Source organism: Lampris incognitus (assembly GCF_029633865.1).
Source record: "Lampris incognitus isolate fLamInc1 chromosome 3 unlocalized genomic scaffold, fLamInc1.hap2 SUPER_3_unloc_1, whole genome shotgun sequence".
Classification (NCBI taxonomy): Eukaryota; Metazoa; Chordata; class Actinopteri; order Lampriformes; family Lampridae; genus Lampris; species Lampris incognitus.
Genome location: NW_026611070.1, coordinates 532,990 through 556,026, shown reverse-complemented (window position 1 = coordinate 556,026; position 23,037 = coordinate 532,990). Strand labels below are relative to the sequence as shown.

Here is a 23,037-nt window from a genome sequence, read left to right as displayed (position 1 = left end):
AGTAATCCTCTGAGGGGGTTGTTCTCATCCATGCTTGTGAAAATAAATGGACTCGGTAGACAAAAGGTCGGCCTCGAGAGGTCCACTTGGCAACTTGGCTGAATAAAACACCCTAATCCATATCCTGAGTCTTCTCAAGTCTTGGCGTGTGTGTGTGTGTGTGTTGTGTGTGCTTCAGTGAGACAGCATGGGGTAATAACCACACACACACGACAGTATTTCAAAATAACATTTCATTTAGGGATTCTCTCTCATCTGAGAAATGTGTACACAGCAGGGATGTGGTCTCAAAAGCCCAGAGAGTTCAGAGGTGGGCGGAGGAGGGAAGGGTGAAAGGTAGATCCGGGATCGTGTGAAAAAAAATTTTAAAACAAAAAAAACAAAAACAAAACTGATTTCAAGTTATGGCACTGGCTTGATAAATGCATTCTATAAAAACATACACTTAAACACAGACACGTAGAAACAAAGTTTCAGGACAGTGATGGGTACATTGTAAGAGTAAAGCAGTGGTGGCTATCATCCTGGGCTTTTTGGTTCGTCTTGGTTTTTAAGAAAGATTAATTGCCAAAGAAATAAATACTAAACACTAATCTTCATAACACAATCGTCAACATCACAGAACTAAAAAAGCTAAATTGAAAATAAAAAGCAACATCTTTACATAGTAAACACGATGCATTGATAAGTCTGTTAATTCCCCTGCAGATGTACATCTAAAAAATATACTTTACATTGTACACAGCGTGATGTCTGGATAAAACAATCTCCACGGCGGCCATTTTGTGCCTTCTACTTCCGCTGCACACCGGCGCAGGCTCAGTGTGGAGACATGGGTAAGCGTCATTGCTCGAGGGTCACGACCTCCACCGCCTGGCCGTCCAGCGTGACTGTGTTGTCGATGCGCGTTGCGACAGGTGCCATGGCAACCTGGACGGGCCGGTTACCCTGGGCGAGGCTGGTGACGACTGTCTGGTACATGCTGACTGGAATCTGGACCAAGCCTGGGGACAAGAGGGAGATACCTAAAAGGGTTACAGACAAGTAAGTAGAATGAACTGCATTACAACAGGACTCCAAGCCAAAGTCTATTTTGTACAATAATTTTCTATAATAACAATTTTACACATCATGTTCAAAACTACAAATGCATGTGAAGGAAAACTTCAATGTAGTGTTATTTAGCATTTTTCTTGGATGCCAATCTATTTTGAGCATGAGAACCTCTCTCTGGTTCGGGCATCTGGGTAGTGTAGTGGCCTATTCCACTGCCTACCAACATGGGGATCGCCGGTTCGAATCCCCATGTTACCTCCGGCTTGGTCAGGTGTCCCTACAGACACAAATGGGTGGGAGGTCGGATGTGGGTATGTGTCCTGGTCGCTGCACTAGCGCCTCCTCTGGTTGGTCGGGGCATCTGTTCGGGGGGGGGAGGGGGGAACTGGGGGGAATAGTGTGATCCTCCCCTGCGCTACGTCTCCCTGGCGAAACTCCTCACTGTCAGGTGAAAAGAAGCAGCTGGCGACTCCACATGTATCAGAGGAGGCATGTGGTAGTCTGCAGCCCTCCCCGGATCGGGAGAGGGGGTGGAGCAGAGAACGGAATGGCTCGGAGAGCAGGGTGATTGGCCAGGTACAATTTGAGAGAAAAAGGGGAGGGAAAAAAAAAAACCTCTCTCTGATTGAAAGTCTGTGTTGTGGGGGCGCCCCGGTGACTCGCCCGGTGGAGCGCATACCACAAAAGGCTGAGTCCTTACCACAGCAGCCTGTGTTTGAATCCAGCCCAGGCACTTTGTTACATGTCATCTCCTCTCTCCCCTGTCTTTCCTGTCTCTCTCTCTCTACTGTTGCTATCAAATAAAGGTAAAAAATGCCAAAAAAATAAATAATAAAAACAAAGAATAAATAAAGTCTGTGTTGTAATGAAACAAATATCTTAATTAATTCACAAATCTCTCATCTTCCTTCAATTTATTGTTTGACCGGAGGTGAAGCAGCCTAGCACGTGTCGTCGTGTGAAGGTTATTTTTCTCTAACATGTGACGAACGGGCACTGATATGGTAGCTGAGTTCAGGTAGTAGTTGCGGCCAGGTTACAAAGACGGCATTTCTGAACAATGGCCCAATTGAACCTCAGCCCGCTCACTTACCGTGTGCCCAGCTGCCTGTACGTGTATGTGTGTGCGTCTCTGTGCCTGGGGATTACTGCTGCAGCCACATGGGCCTCTGCCCCACCCCACAAGCTGTCAAGAGTGTACCAGGCGAGGCAAAAAGGTCAGCGTGGGGAATAGCGGAAGCTCAAGCCTGCTCCCATTTAATGTGAGCCAAGACATCGTCCCCTACGCACACTAAAACCCCAACACAGTGGAACTCTGTATCCTGGCGGCGTAGCTTTTACGCAGTAGGGTAACTTGGCTCGAACTCTGTGTGTTTGACTTTTGAAGGGGAATTGCCGGAAAGCGTGTGCCTTGAGTATGTGTTACAGGGGGAGGGCATATGACATAGCTCCTCTTAGATGTTTTTGCTGCTCAATAATATGGAGATGATACTGCAGTATGTAGAGGTGTTAGAAGTTGTGTTAAGGACAACTGCAATATGGAGGGGAGTAAAGTTAGGTAAGAGCAAGCGAACTGCCAGCACGGCAAAGTAAATCACAATACGGGGTAAGCACAGTGTCCAAAAAGAATTAAGGAAGACAAAGTGAGTAAGATGAGAGCAGGGTAGAGACTGTTGTGGGCTGAAGCTGCTAAGCAAACGGACAGAATCAATTGGACAAAATCGACGAGGCGGTGGCAGTGCAAAAAGAATGGCAGCAGAAAAGGAATACCGGCGCTGATCAGAATATCTGCATGGACAAGAATGTAGAAAATTCAGGGGGCAGCTGGGAATCCACCACTGCCGGGAATTCAACCCGGATAGCCTGGACCACAGGCAGCTGAGCTAACCAGTCAACTACAGGGTCAAACCCGTTAGCCAAGGGCTAGTGAGTCTAGTCATCCGTGGTCGTTACACTACCCCCCTCCTTCAGGAAGCGTGTCCCGCGCTTCAGCATATCAGCTCCCTCGCGCCTCTGGAGGCACGCGCTTCCGATGGCCTTTTGTTGTTGTGGATTTCCCCAATTTTACACAGCTAATTAGCCCACTCTTCCGAACTATCCTGGTCGCTGCTCCACCCCCTCTGCCGATCCGGGGAGGGCTGCAGACTACCACATGCCTCCTCTGATACATATGGAGTCGCCAGCCGCTTCTTTTCACCTGACAGTGAGGCGTTTCACCAGGGGGACATAGCGCGTGGGAGGATCATGCTGTCCCCCTCCCCCTTGAACAGGTGCCCTGACCGACCAGAGGAGGTGCTAGTGCAGCGACTAGGACACATACCCACATCTGGCTTTCCACCTGCAGACACAGCTACTTGTGTCTGTAGGGACGCCCAACCAAGTCGGAGGTAACACGGGCGGGGATTCGAACCGGCGATCCCCTGTGTTTGTAGGCAACAGAATAGACCGCTATGCTAACCGGATGCCTATCGGTATTACTTTTTTCCTTCTTTCTGGTCTGCACACAGCACACCGGATAGTCATGTGACTGTAGACTGTACGGGCTTCACTGCCTAAACAGAGACTGACTGGTCATCTCTTAATTATGGGCGTAGATATGCAGACTGCACACAAACAGAAGACGTTCACACACGCACATTTTATCTTTCAATTGAATCACAGCCTTTTGTGATTATACAATTGCATAGGCCGACATCGTAAATGCGATTAGATTAATCGTGCAGCACTAGTTAATAGTAATTCTTAATGCTAACAAACCAGAAATAAGACGCAGAAATAAATCATGCATCATCATTACTGTGCATTTTGCATCTCAGGAAGTCGGGTTCCTCGTCAGGTTGGCGTGTAGTTGTTGCCCCACTAAAGTAGGCTCCTACCAAGCCCACTTGTCAGCGTTTTGTGACAGAGTTGCGTTGTTGTGTTGATGCAGGTAATTGTGCTTGCAGTGATTATGGAGCGAGGGCTTTGGGCACGGGCCCAGCATCGTGAGGCACAGACACTGCATGGTTACCGAGTCGAGTACCTCGAACCGGCCACTCAAACATCATTACTATGACATGAAGGGCCACGCCTGGTGTGGCCTTGCCTAAGGTGTATGTGTGTATATGCTTGTGGGCATGCATGTGTGCCCGTGTCGGTGAAGGGTCCCCAACAAAAGCCAATCAGTGCTGCCTGGGCCGGCGCACTTCAAACGGTGCTCTCCAGTCCGTAGCCTTCCAGTGATTAGCTAAGGTCAATAATGAGGGGGGGGGGGGTCTTGGCAGCTTCATTGGTTGTCTCGCTGAGCTACTGCAGCAAAATGGCTGGTCAACTAGCCAGCGAAGCAAGGTTTAAAAAATAAGTGCCGTAGCTTTACATCTGAATAACTTTATTGTACATCTGTGAGGAGCTCCAGTCCGTAATAGCGGTTTCTTCTTTTAATCGGGAGGGTAAGAATTGGGAAAGGCTGCCAACTGTTCCTAAAGGTGCCACCACCCTTCCTCTAAGAACTGGTGCCGTCTCCATGGACAGTTTTAGAGTCACATGGTCTTTGTATTCGGGGGGGGGGGGGGGGGAGACACGGAACCGTAGTTTGTAACAAATCCTCTCCTACTCATTGAGAAATTGGATTCCTACTCTGTGTGAATTTGTGTGATTGGAAACGAGCAGCCATATTGTCCCATGGTTAGGAAAACAGGTCCTGATGACCACTTCCTTAACTGTGGATGAAATACTAGCTAATCAGCTTTGCTGCTTAAATACACGCTTCACTTCTGTGATGTTCATCCTACTAATGCAGGGTATGGACAGTGAGAGGACATGTCAAGTGTGTGTGTGACTTTAAAAGTGTGTTTGTGGGTGCCTGAAAGTATATGAATATGCCTTTCTGAAAATTTGGGAGGTCTTATATCCAAGTGTATGACTGAAAGCATATGTGTGTGTGTGTGTGTGTGTGTGGGGGGGGGGCTTGGCCCAGTGGGCTGACAGGTGGCCCAGTGATTAGACCATGGACTGATAATGGAGTGAATCAAAGCTCTTTAGGAGGGGAGCCCTCGGGGACCTGCTCATACCCTCTGGCTAGTATACTCTAAGTACTGTGTCTAGGTATACACGCATCCCCCTCTAGACCGAACAAAGATCAAAAACAAGAAAAGACAGCCTGACAAGATGAGTGTGTATCCTATGCGTATATATATGTATATATATAAAATACATAATATATATATATATGTCTTCACACACACACACACACACACACACACACACACACACACACACACACACACACACACACACACACACACACACACACACACACACACACACACACATATAAAGGCCTAGAAAGAAACATGGAGGGTACAAATAACTTTTTTTCAGTCCTACTTATCTGCCCTTAGGTTTGTCAGTATCATAAAAAAGTATTCTGATTTAAGCCTGACACTTGCAACTTTCAAACATGTAAATGTTATGATTGCTAAATAAAAAACAAACAAAACAAAATGGATGTTGAAATTTGATTATGCAGCAGTAAAAAAAGTATGTTGTCTGAATGGGAGTCACTGAGCTGGGAAAATGTGCACCCTGCTCGCAATATGAGCAGGGTGCACACTCATGTATGTGTAGACTCATATTAGCAACAATCCAGTTGATGTTCTTACTTCATTTTGATATGGCGCCTTCCCTACCCTTCACTCTGTGCCTCATCTTTCCACATGCAAGCCAGGATATTGGTTTCCCCTTTTAGACATTTTGAGAAGGCCTGTATTCATTTGGATGATTGAACAAATGGCGTACGTGTGTGTGTGTGTGTGTGTGTTTGTCGCCCTCTCTTTCCCTCCGATTTAATCCAAAATGACCTACAAACTCCATCTGACAATCAAGACAGTATGCTTGCATGAGAGTTGTGACCGGTTAAGAAGAGTTCGATGTTCTGTACCTGTGTTTAACATGCGAGCCAATCAGCATCTGACACACAAAAACTACAGCTCAGGAAGTGAGCCGACCCACGGCCATGCAAAATGCATACAGGAGGTTGATGACAGGGTCACGTAGCAACGATATCATTAAAAGAACAAGTCATTTTGCTATCTCTCTCTCTCTCACACACACACACACACACACAGGCTGCACCCAACGATTAGTTTTTTTATCGATTAATCTAACGGTTTTCCGATTTGTTGATAAATCTAACAACTATCATCAATTATTCTAAAAACTATTTTTTATTACTCGATGAATATAACAATACATTTACCCAAAATAGATGTCAAAAACTGTCTCATTAATATTTCAAAGTTTTATTCAATTAACTTCTCTTAAAATGAAGACACGGATTAATTTAATCACTATGTCATAGCAACCCTTTCCCTGAACTGGAATATCAGTATTTTTACCGAAGTACTTGACTTGAAAGTTAAAATGGTTATGACATGGATTTATTTCATCACTGGAGTAATTTGAATGTTCTTTTGGTTATGTCATGGAAACACAAACACGGTGAGATAGAGGTATATTTCTGAGCCCCGACAGCCGGTGTTTTATCAAACTCTGTTTCCCTGTCGAGATCTGTTTCCCCCTAGCCAGGGTTCCATACAACACTGGGACCCCTGATTAACCTTTTTTTTCCCCGCCCCTTTTTCTCCCCAATGTATCTGGCCAATTACCCCACTCTTCAGAACCGTCCCGGTCGCTGCTCCACCCCCTCTGCTGATCCAGGGAGGGCTGCAGACTACTACATGCCTCCTCCGATTCATGTGGAGTTGCCAGCCGCTTCTTTTCACCTGACAGTGAAGAGTTTCACCAGGGGGATGTAGCGCGTGGGAGGATCACACTATTCCCCCCAGCCCCAGCCCCCCCCCCAACAGATGCCCCGACCGACCAGAGGAGGCGCTAGTGCAGCGACCAGGACACATACCCACATCCGGCTTCCCACCCACAGACACAGCCAATTGTGTCTGTAGGGATGCCTGACCAAGCCGGGAGTAACATGGAGATTCAAAATAGACTGCTATGCCACCCGGACCCTTGATTAACCTTAACCTAACCTTCATCTAACCTCAACCTAATGCTTAACCGATAGCTAACCTGTTTCCATAGGGGGAAATGTATCTAGGCGGGGAAACAGAGTTCAATACAACACCACACATGGACTAATGACAAATATATTTTTGCATCAGTGTGGGGCAAGGAGAAAAATCACAACGATTTACAGACCATAACAAATGTCTGTAACATTACTTTCTTATAAAGATTTATTTCTGATTTTTCCTTTTATCTCCCCATTTAGTGGCCAATCGCTCCCTATTTTAGTTCAAACACCCACCCTCGTACTGCATGCATTTGCCAACCGCATCTCTCCGGCCGGCAGTCTCGAAGGAGACGCCTCGCCACTTCCGTGACAAGGCGAATTCAGACCGAACCACTGCTTTTCCCCCACACACACAGAGACGCATTCATGTGACGAACACAAGCCGACTCCGCCCCCTCCCGAAGACAGCGCTGCCAATTCTTGCTGCTTCATCGAGTCTGGCCATAGTCGGATCTGATGAGACTGAGGCGCGAACCCCGGTCCCCAGTGGGCAACTACATCGACATAAAGCTGATGCTTAGACCGCTACACCATCGCGGACCCGCATTACTTTAAGCCATTTTCTCACTCAAACATCGCCGTTAAAGTAAACAGAAAATATAAAATGGCCGGATAACACCGTCAGATGGCACATGGAGGAACATTACGTTGCCATAACACAGGGCTCTACACTAACTTTTTGCATTGGTTGCACTGGTGCGCCTAACTTTTTTTTTAGTTGCACCAGCACAAAATGTAGGTGCACCCACATTAATAGCAAAAGGTCTCCTTTTTATCGCTCTTCTGTCATATAATGTGAATGATTTTTTAAAACAATAAGGTGTAGAAAAAGCTTGTCTTTATTTTAAACACAATATATAAAGAATATATATATATATATATATATATATATATGAAGAATGTATAAAGAAAAATAAAGTGTTTAAAGTGCCACACTGAGCTTAAATTGAACATTTAAAACATTTAACCATTTCCAAATAGAAGTGTTTGTGCTTAAAGTGCTTCAATGAACTGAAATTGAACATGTTAGATTTAAACATTTCAAGTAAAATAAAACATTTGAAAATAAGAAGTGCTCAAGTCCTCCAAAGTCTTATAGCAGGTCTCCGCTTGCTGCCACATAAATGACATATACGTGGCGTTTCCAACGTCCGCAGCTGTCTTATTTTTCAGTGTGTCGGCTATTACACCAATAAATTGCGCGCATGCCTTGTCATTGCTGTAGGCTGGGTTGACATTTAAGCCGTTTTTCTTCATTAGAATGATCTCTGACTTAAATTTTGTGAACGGCATTTCCTCCTTGGCAATGTTGTATGCAACATTGAATTTTATGATCATTTCTGATTCCTCCGAGGACCTGATCAATACAGCCTGACGCTGAGATGCAGCTGGGAGAGGGGCCACTGTATTTACACACTTGTCACGGCATGTAGTATGCTTTTTGGACAAGTTATGCTTTTTTAATGTCTCGATCCGAAACGTTGTCGACTCTCCGACGAACGCACTATTACCGGCCATACTCTGACCACACTCCCGACAGTAAACGCAGTGCATTGCGTTCCGTTCTTTGTTGTACCTCAGCCAGGGAAATTGTTTTAACCAGTCACGCCTGAAAGAATATATTTTGGGCTTTTTGATTTGATTCTCGGGGCCGGGCTCTATCTCAGACTCGGTTGTCTCCTCTGGTTCCGAGTCTGAAGTTATCACGGAAGGACCGGGGCTTGGCATTCTCCCAGGGACCGTCACCGAGGCTGAGGGCTCCGTGTCTTGGCTGGATGTAGGCCTACTCTCGGTAGATGAGATGGATGGAGTGACAGTAGGGCTGGTTGAAGGAGTAGGTTTCGTTTTTTTAATGAAAAAACTTTCAATGGCTCTACCTCTCTTCATTTTCACTCATTTTGTCTCGTAGACCTATAGGCTATTATTTTCCTGTTCAAGTTCTCTGGCGCTCAGCCTGCTCAGGTCGCTCGCATTTTTTGAACTGACACTACTTAGAGCAGTGAAAAGGACAACAGCCAATCAGAGGCAAGGACCCGCCCGAGCTCTGTCTCTTATTGGTTTAGACCACGATACCATCAGGAGAACACAGAGAGATGCTGCGCTTGCGAAAGAGATTGCAGTGTTCACCTGAGCAGCATCGGGTGCACCAGTGCGACCTATAATTTTTTTCAGTCGCACTCTTAAAAATTTTGGTCGCACTCTCAAGCCCTGATAACAGCAGCGGTGCAGATACTTTTAACATGCGGGCGGATGAAAAAATATTTACAAAAATCCATTTTATTTAAGTGACTGCTACTAACAGAAACGCGTTCAGTGTGTTCATAACCTGAATATATCATGCCTGGGTGGAGACAAAAAGCAAACAGGATTTACGATGCCGTCTTGTCGCCGCCTTGGCAACGCGCTCAGCGATGCTGCAGCAGTTTGTGCAACGCAGTTGCACTGCTGGGATAAGCCATTTCCAATCTGCAGAGCTTACAGCGCCCCATATTGTCAGGTCTCTGTCCAAATTACTCCCACACTTAAGATGATCGTGGGCGAGGTTTTAGTTGCAGTTTGTTCTCGGGGTGAAGCCATGCTTTGACCGGACGCAGCCGTCTTACTTCATGGCGACGCACCGATGCATGTTATGCAAATCAATGTATTTCCGTAATCGGTGACGTCGATGAGTTGCCCCAGCCCTAACGCCTAACGCACGCACACAGACACACACAGACACACACACACAGAGCCATCTGTCACATCAGCATAGAGTAGATTAGTATGTACCAGCTCACAGGCCACACCACAGTGGATCCAGAGTACCTCAGGAGGCTTACACCCAGTAACAAATGAGAAGCACCGGTGGTTAAAGAACACACACCAACACCAATACTTAATCACGCTACTGAACTAACACAAAACTAAATTAACTGTACGTGTTTCTCTGTTTGGCGTGTTAAAATACAGACAAGCTAATAAACTGCTGAGCAATACTCCTCTTGAGTGAACGGTCATTCGAACCTTCAAACTCAAAAAAAAAAACAACAAAAAAACAAAAACAAAAACTCCCGATGCCTTTAAACGTTTATGATTTGCATGCTCATCGATTCGAACAGCTGATTTCAATGTGATGTAAAAGTACTGGATGATTTTGGTAAGTGTTCACCGAGTATAGCAGTGCAAAGCTCCAGTTGTTAAATGTTAAAAGGTGCAGCGGAGCAACGTGGAACTGATGAAAGACACAATATAGACTTACCGACTCCATCAGCTAGAAAAGCCTTACAATTTGAAAGAGAAGCACTCATTCTCTTTAATTTATTTTTAAAATACTTTTCTGTAGTCTTTGTGTGATATAGTATTGTTGCATAGCAATCTGCCTCCCATCTAATTTCCTTGTAAATCACAGGGATAAAAATCGGTCCTGTGCAGGAGTTGGGCTATTTGATGCATGTTATTTAGCATTTATCAACTTAACATGAGGGGAGGAGTATGGGACTGGGATTTTCTTTTTAGTCATATAACATGTAAAATGAAAAATCACGAATTATTTTATATGACTCACTTTGATTTTAAAATGCACACTCTTATGAATGTGGCAGTCAACACAAACTTCACAAACATAAGCTGCCACAAAAATCTGATGACCAACAACATTCAGGCTTTTAAGTAAGCGCAAAAGAAATAATAAACACAAAAGCAACCAACAGAGGGCATGGTTGAAATGGAGCATAACGTGCATTACTGTAGTTAGTTGTTCATGAATTGTGCGTTAACTCACATGATGGTTCATAAGGTAAAATTGTAAATGTGCTCCAAAGCGGAATGTCCCTTTATGGACAACTGCTTTTGATCAGGAACGATACTGCTCTCTGTGAAACAACTGTGTTCATTTGCTGTCCTGCTGCCAAATACAGTGTTGTTTGTGTTGCCTCACTGTGTGGTATATCATGTGTAACTGTTGCAGGGATTCATACCTGTGGCATCCTGTACCCCAGCAAGAGCGCCAACAGCAGCTGCCGTCTCCCCTGCCAGTACGATTTGCCCTCCGCCTTGTAGAGTGGCCTCTGCCAAAGTCGCTACAGCATGGGCCGCTGCCTCACTGTAACACACACACACACACACACACACACATTTAAACACAAAATAAGAGTATGTGCAAATGAGGCAAATACACTTTTGCTGTCAACACATATGAATGAGAACGGTAATACATAGAAACGCATGGAAGGGAATGCCGGCTAGTTGCCTCATGTGCAATTTCATTTGTTAAGACAGTTTTTGATGGAAATGTTGTACTCTTACACATGCTACACCATCACACATACTTGCGAGCAAACACACACACACACACACACACACACACACACACACACACACACACACACACACACACACACACACTCTGTTCACTAAAGGAGAGGTTATTAGAGAAATGTGGGGTGCTGAGGTGGGAGAGGAAGAACCATAAGAAGCTTTTCTCTGCCTGGTCTCATGGAGGATCTTCCACTTCACCCCAGGAGACAGGTGCTAAGGTTCAAACAAAGCTGCTCTAATAACCAGGAGACCTATCCGGTAGAATTACTGTCCCAATTTCAACCATAGAATAAACTAGCTGAGGCAATCGCATTTTAGTTGATGAACACATCTTGGGGGGGGCAGGAGAACGGAGGGATATTGATGGAAACCGGGTAGGCAGCTGAGCGAGAGCATCGACAGAGACACTGCAGGAGGGAAAGACACCTCAATCTTTTGTTCCCCTCCAGAACAGAGAAAACAAGGACATAATGTTCTGCAGCCTGCAGAGTAGACGGCTCGAGTGTAATTCACTGGAGGTAAACAGCAAGGGGAGGGGCTGGGGGGGGTGAGAGGAGGAAGGGGGACTCTGGTGGGTACAGGTAACAAGCCCCATTGGGACACACCTATACGCAATTAACACTACCAGCTCGGCACTACTTCAGTATGCCACCAGCTAGCGCCTGGGTAACGAAATGTAGCAAGCATACAGCAGCTGCTATTCCCAAGACATTAGCCTTCTTACTGGAAGAAAGAAATCGACATTACAACACACCATTTCAAACACGAACGGTCAAAAGATCTATGTTTGTCATCGCTAGCTCTCTTTGCAAAATTCAGTTCACTAATCCAGACCAGCCATTAGGAATTATGGACAGGGGGGACAAAATTTTCCAAATTTGGGCTCCTCATCGACACCCATACCAGCACCACCCCTTCCCACCCACCCACCCACCCTCTGCTCTAATACAAACACGGGCAATTTCAAATAAGCTCTTGGCCATTAACCTTGTAGTGACACAGATGGAGTCTAACAACCATTTCCAAACCCAGTGTTAATGGACCCATCCAGGCCATGCTCTGTTTTGCATACATATGCTCAATATGATTATAATGCAAAAAAAGGCCAAGTCAGTTGTTTCAAACCAGAGAACATTTTTTCTTTCAAATTATATTCCTCCTTTTACCTTAAAACAAAACAAAGAGGAAAAAAATGCCCTCCAATGAATGATTAGAAAAAACTAAAATCAAACACTGAAGAAATTACTGCAAGGCATTAAACCATAAGATCAAATCTTGAGTGAACAAATACATTTACTCTTCATTGATCAAATTCAATCTTGAGGGCTGCATTAACCAAAGTACTGGTCAAATTGTGTGCAGAACTGAAATACTGAATAGAGTATATGGCTGTCAACTGAAATAATAATAATGATCATAACAAACAGAGGTTTACCCACATGTATATCTCATTGTATCATAACCATCTTTGCAGCTATATCCTTTCACTTGTTGGGATGTGCTGCTGACTAGTGTTTAGGTCCAAATGCAAGTTGCCAGACTTTTCTTGCAGCAAAATCTCCAATAATGTTCTTGTAGTCCCGTCTTTGAATGTGTTCTCTCAACGGAGAGGATGCTGAGTCCATTGAGCCTTTCCTGGCTCATCGTGGAGTGTATATAGTTTTCATATTTTCTTCTTCTCTGTATACCGCGGCTTTTCTTTTTTGAGCCACTGGGGCCGGTTGCACAAAACACCTGAAGTTAAGAGGTTTCCTTAAATCAAAATCGGTTGCACAAAACACCTTTCAGTCTTCTCCTCCAAGTTTCCTTAAAATGATCACTTTAAGTATTTAAAGTTTTCTCCTCATCTTGGTCTTATACTCAAAGAGCCCCTTAAAGTTAATTTAAACCATTGCGCAAAAGACCTAAGCAACCAAAGTAAGGAAGAAAACTTAAGGTACCTCTGACTCTTGTCGAGTTTATGGTGATAAATGAAGAAAATGACCCGGGAAGAGTGCTCCGTGACCGAGAGAACCTCAATTCCTGATTTGTCCGACCATCTAGAGTTGGATCGTTCTACTTTCTGCAGCTGTGCTCATCCAGCCCCTTTGCAATTAATTATTGCTCTATGGTTTTATGCTACGGGATCTTTCCAGTCAGTAATAGGAGAGGTATTTCATGCCCACAAGTCACCGGTGTGCCACGTCATTCGCCGAGTTTCAAACGCCCTTTCCTTTCTGCTGAACACCATGGTAAAGTTCCGATCAAAACAAGAGGAGGATGAGATGGTGGTTCAAGTCTTCAGTGTTGCTGGCTTCCCAAAAGTGTGTGGGGTGACAGACGGGACCCACATCAGGATTCAAGTGCCCGTACAATATGAAGATCAATTTATTAATAAAGAATATCAACAATCAATCAATGCCCAGGTAGTTTGCAACCATGAAAATAACAATAATAATAAAATAATTATTTGTGGATCAAATTTAATAACTAAAAAAATTTTTTTTTTAAATGTCAGTGATGTATCCAAGTGCAGGGGGCACGGTGGTGCAGTGGTTAGCGCGGTCGCCTCACAGCAAGAAAGTCCTGGGTTCGAGTCCTGGGATAGCTCAACCTTGCGGGGGTTGTCATCTCTGTGGAGTCTGCATGTTCTCCCCGTGTCTGCATGGGTTTCCTCCGGGGGCTCTGGTTTCCTCCCACGGTCCAAAGACATGTAGGTCAGGTGAATCGGCCATACTAAAATGTCCCTAGGTGTGAATGCGTGTGTATGTGTGTGTGTGGGTCTTGTGACGGCCTGGCGGCCTGTCCAGGGTGTTTCCCCACCTGCCGCCCAATGACTGTTTGGATAGGTTCCAGCATCCCCGCGACCCTGAGAGCAGGATAAGCGGTTTGGATAATGGATGGATGGATGGATAAAATTTCCTTCTTATTATGTGCTTTCTTTTATTGTATTCCTCCAGAAGTATAATGTTTTCTTCCTCTGACCCATTTGGTTTTCTTGTCTTTTCTTTCAGAGAGTACTGCTGGCGTCGTGTGTAGCTGCCGCTTCTCCCTCTCGTAGCCCCCCTTCCCATCCACCCCTGTATGTCTGTGTTATGTTTATCTGTCGTCTTGTTTCACCCCGTTTATTGTAAAGTGACTTTGAGTATTAGAAAAGCGCTATCTAAGTTTAATTTATTATTATTTTCTTCCATTTTTTTTTTTTACTATAGGCTGACTTTGTGAGGAACAGGTGAGGCGATAAAAGGTATCACAAGGGTGAGTACAAGCAAATGGTCTCCATGGAAACTAGAATTGTACTGCTGTAAAATCTCTTTCAATGCAGTAAATCCCTTAATGTTTTTCCTTAACTAGGCAAAACTTTTAAGGGATTCTGTGCAACACCCTTAATTAAGTTCCTCAGCTAAGGAGAGTTAAGCCTCAAGTCTCATACTTGATGGGAAAACTTAAGGTGTTTTGTGCAACCGGCCCGATTTTGGGTGAGGCATTTTGACTGCTTTAGCTTATCAGGCAGCAATTCGTTTTACATTAGTGGTGTGAGTGTGGCGGGGCATCTGATTGGTCAGTGTTTAGACCGCACTGTTTTCACAATAACAGCGGGGGGTGGGGGGGGGGTACCAGATGACAAGTTGAAATGTGTATTAATGATGACAATAAGTTTATTTATCATATAAATATAAATGCCTCAAGTGAAGCAGTTCAAGTATCTCGGGGTCTTGTTCACGAGTGAGGGTAGGATGGAGCGGGAGATTGACAGGTGGATTGGTGCAGCATCAGCAGTAATGCGGACGTTGTACCGGACCGTTGTGGTAAAGAGGGAGCTGAGCCGGAAGGCAAAGCTCTCAATTTATCAATAAATCTTTGTTCCAACCCTCACCTATGGTCATGAGCTTTGGGTAGTGACAAAAGGGTGAGATCGTGGATACAAGAGGCTGAAATGGTTTTCCTCCATAGGGTGTCTGGGCTCAGCTTTAGAGATAGGGTGAGGAGCTTGGACAGCCATAGGGAATTCGGAGTAGAGCCGCTGCTCCTTCGCGTCAAAAGGAGCCAGGTAAGGTGGTTCGGGCATCTGATTAGGATACCTCCTGGGCGCCTTCCTTTGGAGGTTTTCTGGGCATGTCCAACTGGGAGGAGACCCCGGGGTAGACCCAGAACCCGCTGGAGGGACTACATGTCCAATCTGGCCTGGCAATGCCTTGGGATCCCCAAGGAGGAGCTGGAGGGTGTTACTGGGGAGAGTACCGTCTGGAGTGCCCTCCTTAGCTTGCTGCCACCGCGACCCGACCCCGAAGAAACGGCTGATGATGAATGAATGAATGACTGTAAATACAAATAAATTGTATTGTAGTACAAGTCAGTAAATAAATTGTTGTACTTGATCCCATTTAAGGGTCAACCATAGACCTTTGCATGGGCCAACACTGGGCCTTGGGCCGTGGTAATCTGTACCTTTTGACCCCCGCTTGACAGCGGGCTTGCACTAATCAGCAAAACGGATTTAATACTTTCGCTACCCTTGTTATTTTGCCAAGCAAAATTAAGCCAGGCAGTTAGCACTTAAATATAGTTGACTCACAATCAATTAACTGCTTCTGCATGGTGTGATAGCTTCTATAAAAAGTGCAGGCCAATTAATTATGTGCTGAAGTAGGAAAGGATGGGTTGACTCTCGTCTCCAGAGGACCCCGGTGACCTGCCTTGACAGTTTTTCCATTCTCATGGCCTTCCAGGCGTTAGCGCTACCTGTGCAATTATGGACTCCTATCATGCCACACAGTGTTTACTGGCTGCTCCTCCTTTGGTTACCAAAGACCCTAAGGGATTGTGTAAGTGAACATTTAACAAGCCTGATGTGCAATCAATGCTGAGCCAACGTATTCATGTTGATGCATTTTTCGGCACGTGGAGTTTTATCATATGGAGCAGTAACTGTATCAATGTACTCTTAAAGGTTTTTATTTTTGGGGATTCCCCCCCCTCTCTTTTTCTCCCCAATTGTACCTGGCCAATCATCGCGCTCTCTGACCCATCCTGGTCGCTGCTCCACCCCCTCTGCCAATCCAAGGATGGCTGCAGACTACCACATGTCTCCTCCGATACACGTGGAGTTGTCAGCCGCTTCTTTCACCTGACAGTGAGGAATTTCACCAGGGGACGTATCGCATGAGAGGATCACGCTATTCCCCCCAGTTCCCCCTCCCCCTGAATAGGCGCCGGGACAGACCAGAGGAGGCGCTAGTGCAGTGACCAGGACACACCCACATCCAGCTTCCCAACCGCAGACACGGCCAATTGTGTCTGTAAAGACACCCAACCAAGCTGGGATAACACAGGGGATTCGATCCAGCGATCCCCGTGTTGGTAGGCAACAGAACAGACCGCAACGCTACGCTCCCAAGTATTTAAACTCATACGCCTTCGTCACCTCTACTTCTTGCATCCTCACCATTCCACTGTCCTCCCTTATATTCACGCATATGTATGTATATCCTCGGTTGAATCAGCTATCAGACTAAAATACAATGATCCCAAGTACATACAAAGAAGCAATGTTCAGTAGTCATTCATGAATCCAAATATCATGGACTTAAAAAGTATGCCAATGTGAAGGCTTGACTTCAAACGAGTTTATCACTTCTCTTTGTTAACCTCCTTCCTTCTAACTTGCCTCTCCTTGGACCCGATTCCCTTCAATCCCTGGCTCTCTTCCATCCCAAACCTTTTTTTTGGCAATACAATAAACTTTATCCTTTTCCATCTTTATCTGTCTATTCTCTTCCCCTTTCTTTTTAAAAAAAATCTGACTATAAATAAAGGACTAAGTTTACTTTTGTACTCGCCTCGTGCATCGTTTTATCACTTCCAAGTTTTACTAGTTTACCGTCTCATCATCTCAACCCTTTCCAAACATGCAGCATTTCCAGTCTCAGCAAAGCCTAACTTCACCTTTCATAACGACCCATTTGATTGACCTCCATTTGGAAATTCTCTCATCCCTTGGGCCCTGAATTCCTAAAAAAAGAAACAATAACAAGGGGAACCTATTCACACAATTTCCTCTCTCCTCCTTCCACTGGCATCACCTGTTGAGTGCCATGGTGACGGTGGCTCCAGGCTGAATCTCCTGGGAGGCGGCGACGGCGGCCTCAGCCAGGGAGGCGACTGCCTGGGTGGCCTCTGAGGCCTGAGTGGTTTGAATGGTCATCTCGCCACCTTGGAGGGTGGCCCAGTTCTGCTCCACCTGGAGAGCAAAGGTGACAGGTGAGATGTTTTGTTTTTTTGGGGGGGCAGGGGATTTGAGGAAAATGAGGAAGTGAAAGGAGGGGGTCATGACATGTGGATGAAAGAGAAAGGATGGAGTGAGAGGGGATGGATGCATGAAAGATAAAGTGATAGAGAAAAGCAAAAACGGATGAGATCAAGTGGGAAACACTACTGCATGTGCTGAACCATGCACTTCACACTACTGAACGTTGAGCTACACTCGTCATTTTGTTTGCTGTTTGCGCAGCGAACGATGTCTTGTGTTTTTTTTTTCATGCGCTTCATGAAATTCAGTGGAAGAAGAAATACATTAGCCCAGTTCCCTAAGGGACCAAGAGACCTTTTCATTTCAGAAAGAAGAAAAGATGGATTCAGTCATGGGTGAGAAATCAGCTCAAGCAGCGAGAGGAAGTTAAAAAAGTGGGGAATTAAAAAAAAACAAAAAACAGTCATGGGTAGAATTGGGGCGTTTTTACACTACGTCAAATGTTTGTCACCCAAACAGGCATTGCCGTGGACCCGTGACAAACACTTGCGGTAGTCTAAGCTCTGAAGGAAGTATGATGCAGTGGCTCTGCTGCTTACAATAATCTGTGGCGACACGTCCGTCGGTACCGCACGACACACCATCTGGTGAGGAGTAAAGACAACTTGGTATTGTGGTATGAACATGAATCATGATACGTGTGACACCAATTGACAGAACGTCACCCTGACTGAAAAGGACAGGTTCAGTTGCACTTTGGTCCCTACTGAATGCATGAATGAGAAAACAAAATGAAACACACAGTCACACTCCATCTCTTCACCTCAATCTCGATCTCTCCATCAGCATGCATGCTACCGTTACATTTGGCATGGTGTAAAAACGCCCTTTCATGAGTTAGGGAGAAGTGGGAAGATCCTTCTAAGATGCAATTAATCAAAAATCAAGTATGGTGCCTTGATCACCTCCCAAGGCATAAATACCATCAGGTATGATTGAGCCTGTGGAGAGCCAATAGAAATTACAGCATGCTGCAGGTAAAGAGACGGACCAGTATCAGAAAGATGCTGGTTCAATCCCTGGTACCGACAAGAGGGTGTATTTCAGCTGTAAGTTGATGACTGGAGGTTGGCCGGTATTATATCTATGTTGCCCACTGAACCCCACCCTACCTCCAAAAAACAACAACAAAACAAACAAACAAACAAAAAACCCAGAAAAAAACAAAAACTGCTTCAGGGACACTGGATTGTGTCTGACCCTGGACTGTGATCCCGCTGAAGAAATGCATACGTGGAGGGATGTATGTGCATATACAGAGAGGTGGGATATGCAAAAAAGATAAATTTCAGTTGCCCCTCTGTAAAAACTGACAAAGTGCTCTTCTACTCTTCTCTTTAATAATTTTCAGATGATCAGATCAAAGGAGGCACTAGTACAGCGACCAGGACACATACCCACATCCAACTTCCTGACGGCAGACACGGCAAGTTGTGTCTGCAGGGACGCCTGACCAAGCCGGAGGTAACACGGGGACTCAAACCGGCGATCCCCGTGTTGGTAGGCAACGGAATAGACCGCTACGCTATCCGGACACCCCTCTTCAATAATTTTCATTATCCCCAGAAGTGCCCAAAGCTTAAGGGTATGGTTACACATAAGCGAAATTAACACTGGCAAATATTTACCTCCCGTTCACTTCCATTCTATGCAAGCGAAGGGGGGAATAAAACATTCGCTTCCAGTGGCGAAAGAAATTTGCCTCTTCACTTCGCGAGGAGTTCAACTTTGGTGAACTTTGACTGGAGAATCCACAGACTCAACCAATAGCAAAGAAGTGTGTGTGGTTGACCCCCACTTGGCTGTAATTTTCATAGTGAGCCAGGATAGAGGAGACTTTTGATTGTTGCTGTGTCTAACCAGCCAGTATTGTCCATGAATTGCAAATGGAAACTACAAACTGCCCCATAAGAGAGATGCTGCCTGGCTGGCAGTGAGTTGGGAGACAGGCATTGAATGTAAATAAATGTAAAATGTATTAACAACATCAATTTATATGTCATGGTATACAAATATAACTTGTAGACCAATGTTCTTCCTCCGTATTTGTTCATGAACCATGATAACATGCACAAGTGGGACAATTAGATGAAAACGTTTATTTATCATTCTCTGGACTTCAGTGTATATTTTCCTGTCGCAAAACCAACAACCGCTCATGGGTGACAGACAACCACAACCACTCAAACGGACTACAAACGAGCAAATTGATTTCCGCGTGCATCACATCCTGCAGTGCCCACATTTAGCACAAGAAGATACGAATTTCGTCTTGGCAGGAGATAGTCATTCGCCTGCATTCGCATATGTGTGACCGTAGTCTAAAACAACACAACTGATTTAGAATGTAGCTCTCTAGATAAGAGTGCTAGATATTAAAGATCTATGACTTTATGACTAGAGTACACCAGTGCAGTATTAATCCCTGATGAATCTGCGAGTGCAATGGATATAGTGGGTATATGGAGCATGTGTTTTCTACCTCTCCATCCGTCACAGTGGAGTAGTTGACCTGTGCCACCGTTACGCCAGGCAGTTCTGATGCATCTGCGAGGGTGGCAACTGTATGCCCTGTTCCTACCTGAGAGAGAGAGAGAGAGAGCTGAAGAAAGGGAGGAGATGAATGGACAGATCATGAAAATCTTACAAAACTATAAGAAAAAGAATCCGGATAGATCATCATCATCATCGGTGGTCACTCAGGGTCAAGTATGACTGTCCTCCTTCTAGGTCCTTGTGGATATCCTTGCAGGAGGACGCCTGCGCGTGACAGCTTTTTATGTGGAGAGGCTGATGTGACTGCAGCCACCACACAGTCCTTGGCAGGAGGTGGCCAGAGTCCAATGGTATGGAGAACCAAGATGATTGGGGACCACCCTCTGTTGCACCCTTCATCCACCTTCACTGGCACTGTCTTCTGCCAGTTCCGATGTTGAGGTCTTTGTTGGCTCGTGCTTTATCTGGAACCTCTCCATTGGCCTATCTGCTTTGGGTGACCCTACAAGGAGCCAAGCTCCGGACGGCATAGCTCTTGGGATCATTAGTACAGGGCAAGGTGACAATCCAGGGTAAGAATGGGTGGATATGACCTGGAGGACCTGAGAGTACGCTCCAATATTGCAGAAACATCGGAATGCAACATGGTGTATTTTGCATTCTGCAAAAACATGTTTGCTTGTGACATGTACACCATATTTATCCTCATCTATTTGGAAGAGAGCTCCCTGCAACGCAAAAAAAGATTCTCAAGGGCTTAATGAACCAAAAACAGCAGAAAGGTACCTGGATGAGTGAGACTGTTCCATCAGGGTTGTTGATGGTCTGTACCACGGTCTGTGAGGGCACAAGGTGGGCGATGCTCTGGGTGGTGGCCAGGTGGTGCTGGGTGGTGGTAGCCGTTGTTACTTGCTGGTCTTCAAACGCATAAAGTAAGTCCTCCCGGCCATGCTGTTTGTAGCAGTTCTTTACGATGGTCCGTAGCGCCTGTGTCCATGACACCTGAGAAGATGCCGACAGGAATTGATACACCAAATAACTCGACAAACATTTTACATAAAGTGCAGTCCTGGAATAGAAAAAAAATGGTTTATTAGCAATAATGGTGAAATTAGGGTTTAAATCATATTGGTTGTACACTTTGTGTCCACAAGAACTGAGTCAAGTTTTCTGGGATATGGGTATTTAAGTCCTTTTCCTCACACTTCATAAAACTTCCTAAAAGCCTTGGTTGAAGTGCCTTCATCCTCCAGCATCATTTATACTTCCCATTACTGGTAACCAGAGGGAAAGAAGACCACCATGCAGTCATTTAGGGAAGGATAAATTAGTAGTTCAGAGTAGAGAAGAAGCACTGAATGTGGAAGATGGGACATCAGGAATCAAAATCCTCAACTTGCCCATTTGTTGGGGAAATGCTTGGCTGGTTACTGCCTAAAGAATGATTACCATAGGGTTTTCTTTAGCAATTACCTTTTTTTGCCCAGGAAATGTGTGTGATTTAGTCTCACCTTGGGAGTCAGTCTGATAAAAAAAAAAAAAAAGTAAACTAAATGTTACATTTTCCTTTATCTCTTCCAACTGCTGCAGTGTCCTTGAGCATGACACCTAATCCCTAACAGCTCCAGGGCCACAACTGTGTATCTTTAGTTATGCTTTTACCACCTCAACAGAGGAAAAGCAGTGTATCACATCTTTATATTATTCTCATATCTCTCTCTCTCCTACCCTCTGTTTCTGCTCCTCTGTGCGAACGTCACTGCGTACGTTGGCCCAAGGGATGTCCTCAGGCCACCAAATAGGCTTGCAGCTCTCCTTGCCCCAGCCCGGTTTGCCTCGGCCTGTTGAGTACTTCAGCATTTCAGGGATGAAGGCTCGTAGCTGGGCCTGAGGAGAGGGTGATAAAAAGAGAGAGAGAAAAGGGTTGAGAGGAAAGAAGCAATATGGACACGAAAATCAGTAAACACAGACAGACACATACACACTCACCTGCCCTCAAGCAGGACGTGGAGGGTGTGTATTGATCAGACACCTGGTGCTGAGGTCGGACAGGAGCCACAAATAGACCTACACTTTCTAAAAGGAGAACGACTCACTCATGTCAATTAACAGACCGATCTATGGATGTGGCTCCAGGTTGCGCCAATACACAGACACCGCTGGAACGTCAAGGGTGATCTGACACAATGACTGTAAGCCCGTCCTACCAAAGGCTTCAATATATGCAGGATATGTGTTACTATAGGAAAAAAAAAAAACACCCCCCACAACGCTGAAGAAAAAGATCTTCTTTCCACTGCCTTGCTCAGGGGCACAGGCAGGAGTATTAACCCTAACATGCATGTTTTTCTGATGGTGGGAGGAAACCGGAACACCGGGAGGAAACCCACGCAGACATGGGAAGAACATGCAAACTACACACAGAAAGGACCTGGGACGGCCCAGGATTTGAACACAGGCCCTTCTTGCTGTCAGGCAACAGTGCTAACCACTGTGCCACCCTCTTTTTTAGCGTTTTTTTTTTTTAATATTACACCTATGAAAACTTAACTTACATTATTTTATTTTCAATTGATTGAATGGGAGATTGCCTGCAATATTTAAGTATAGTTCATTACCAATGAACAACAAAACAGCAGCAGTGCAGCAGGGTGACTTCTTGAGTGAAGGTTATCACAGCCAGAGATTATAATAACAGCACAACTGAAGGCTGATTGCCTTGTATGCCAAGTGAGTGGTCTCTAGAATTATGAAAAATAGGAAAACAATCATCTGATTTGTCCCTCTTTTCCTGTCCCTGAAGCAGCCCCCCCAACACACATGTGTTTGT

The 23,037-nt window shown here is 45.1% G+C and overlaps 1 protein-coding gene across 6 annotated transcripts in view; it reads right to left on the bottom strand.

Annotated features, from left to right (window-relative positions):
• Positions 1-244: 244 nt before the first annotated feature.
• nrf1 (nuclear respiratory factor 1) overlaps positions 245-23,037 on the bottom strand; it is a 34,536-nt gene continuing 11,743 nt past the window's right edge. For 2 of the 6 annotated variants that reach the window (XM_056301627.1, XM_056301628.1), the window contains exons 7-13: positions 21,936-22,094; positions 20,994-21,209; positions 20,194-20,292; positions 18,251-18,295; positions 17,485-17,642; positions 11,083-11,207; positions 245-1,025 (exon numbers count right to left, since the gene is read on the bottom strand). In XM_056301627.1, the coding sequence (XP_056157602.1) occupies positions 844-1,025; positions 11,083-11,207; positions 17,485-17,642; positions 18,251-18,295; positions 20,194-20,292; positions 20,994-21,209; positions 21,936-22,094 (984 nt within the window). In that variant the 3' untranslated portion in view covers positions 245-843. The remainder of the gene's footprint in view (positions 1,026-11,082; positions 11,208-17,484; positions 17,643-18,250; positions 18,296-20,193; positions 20,293-20,993; positions 21,210-21,935; positions 22,095-23,037) is intronic. The other 4 variants (XM_056301631.1, XM_056301632.1, XM_056301629.1 and 1 more) reach the window with 3 other exon arrangements.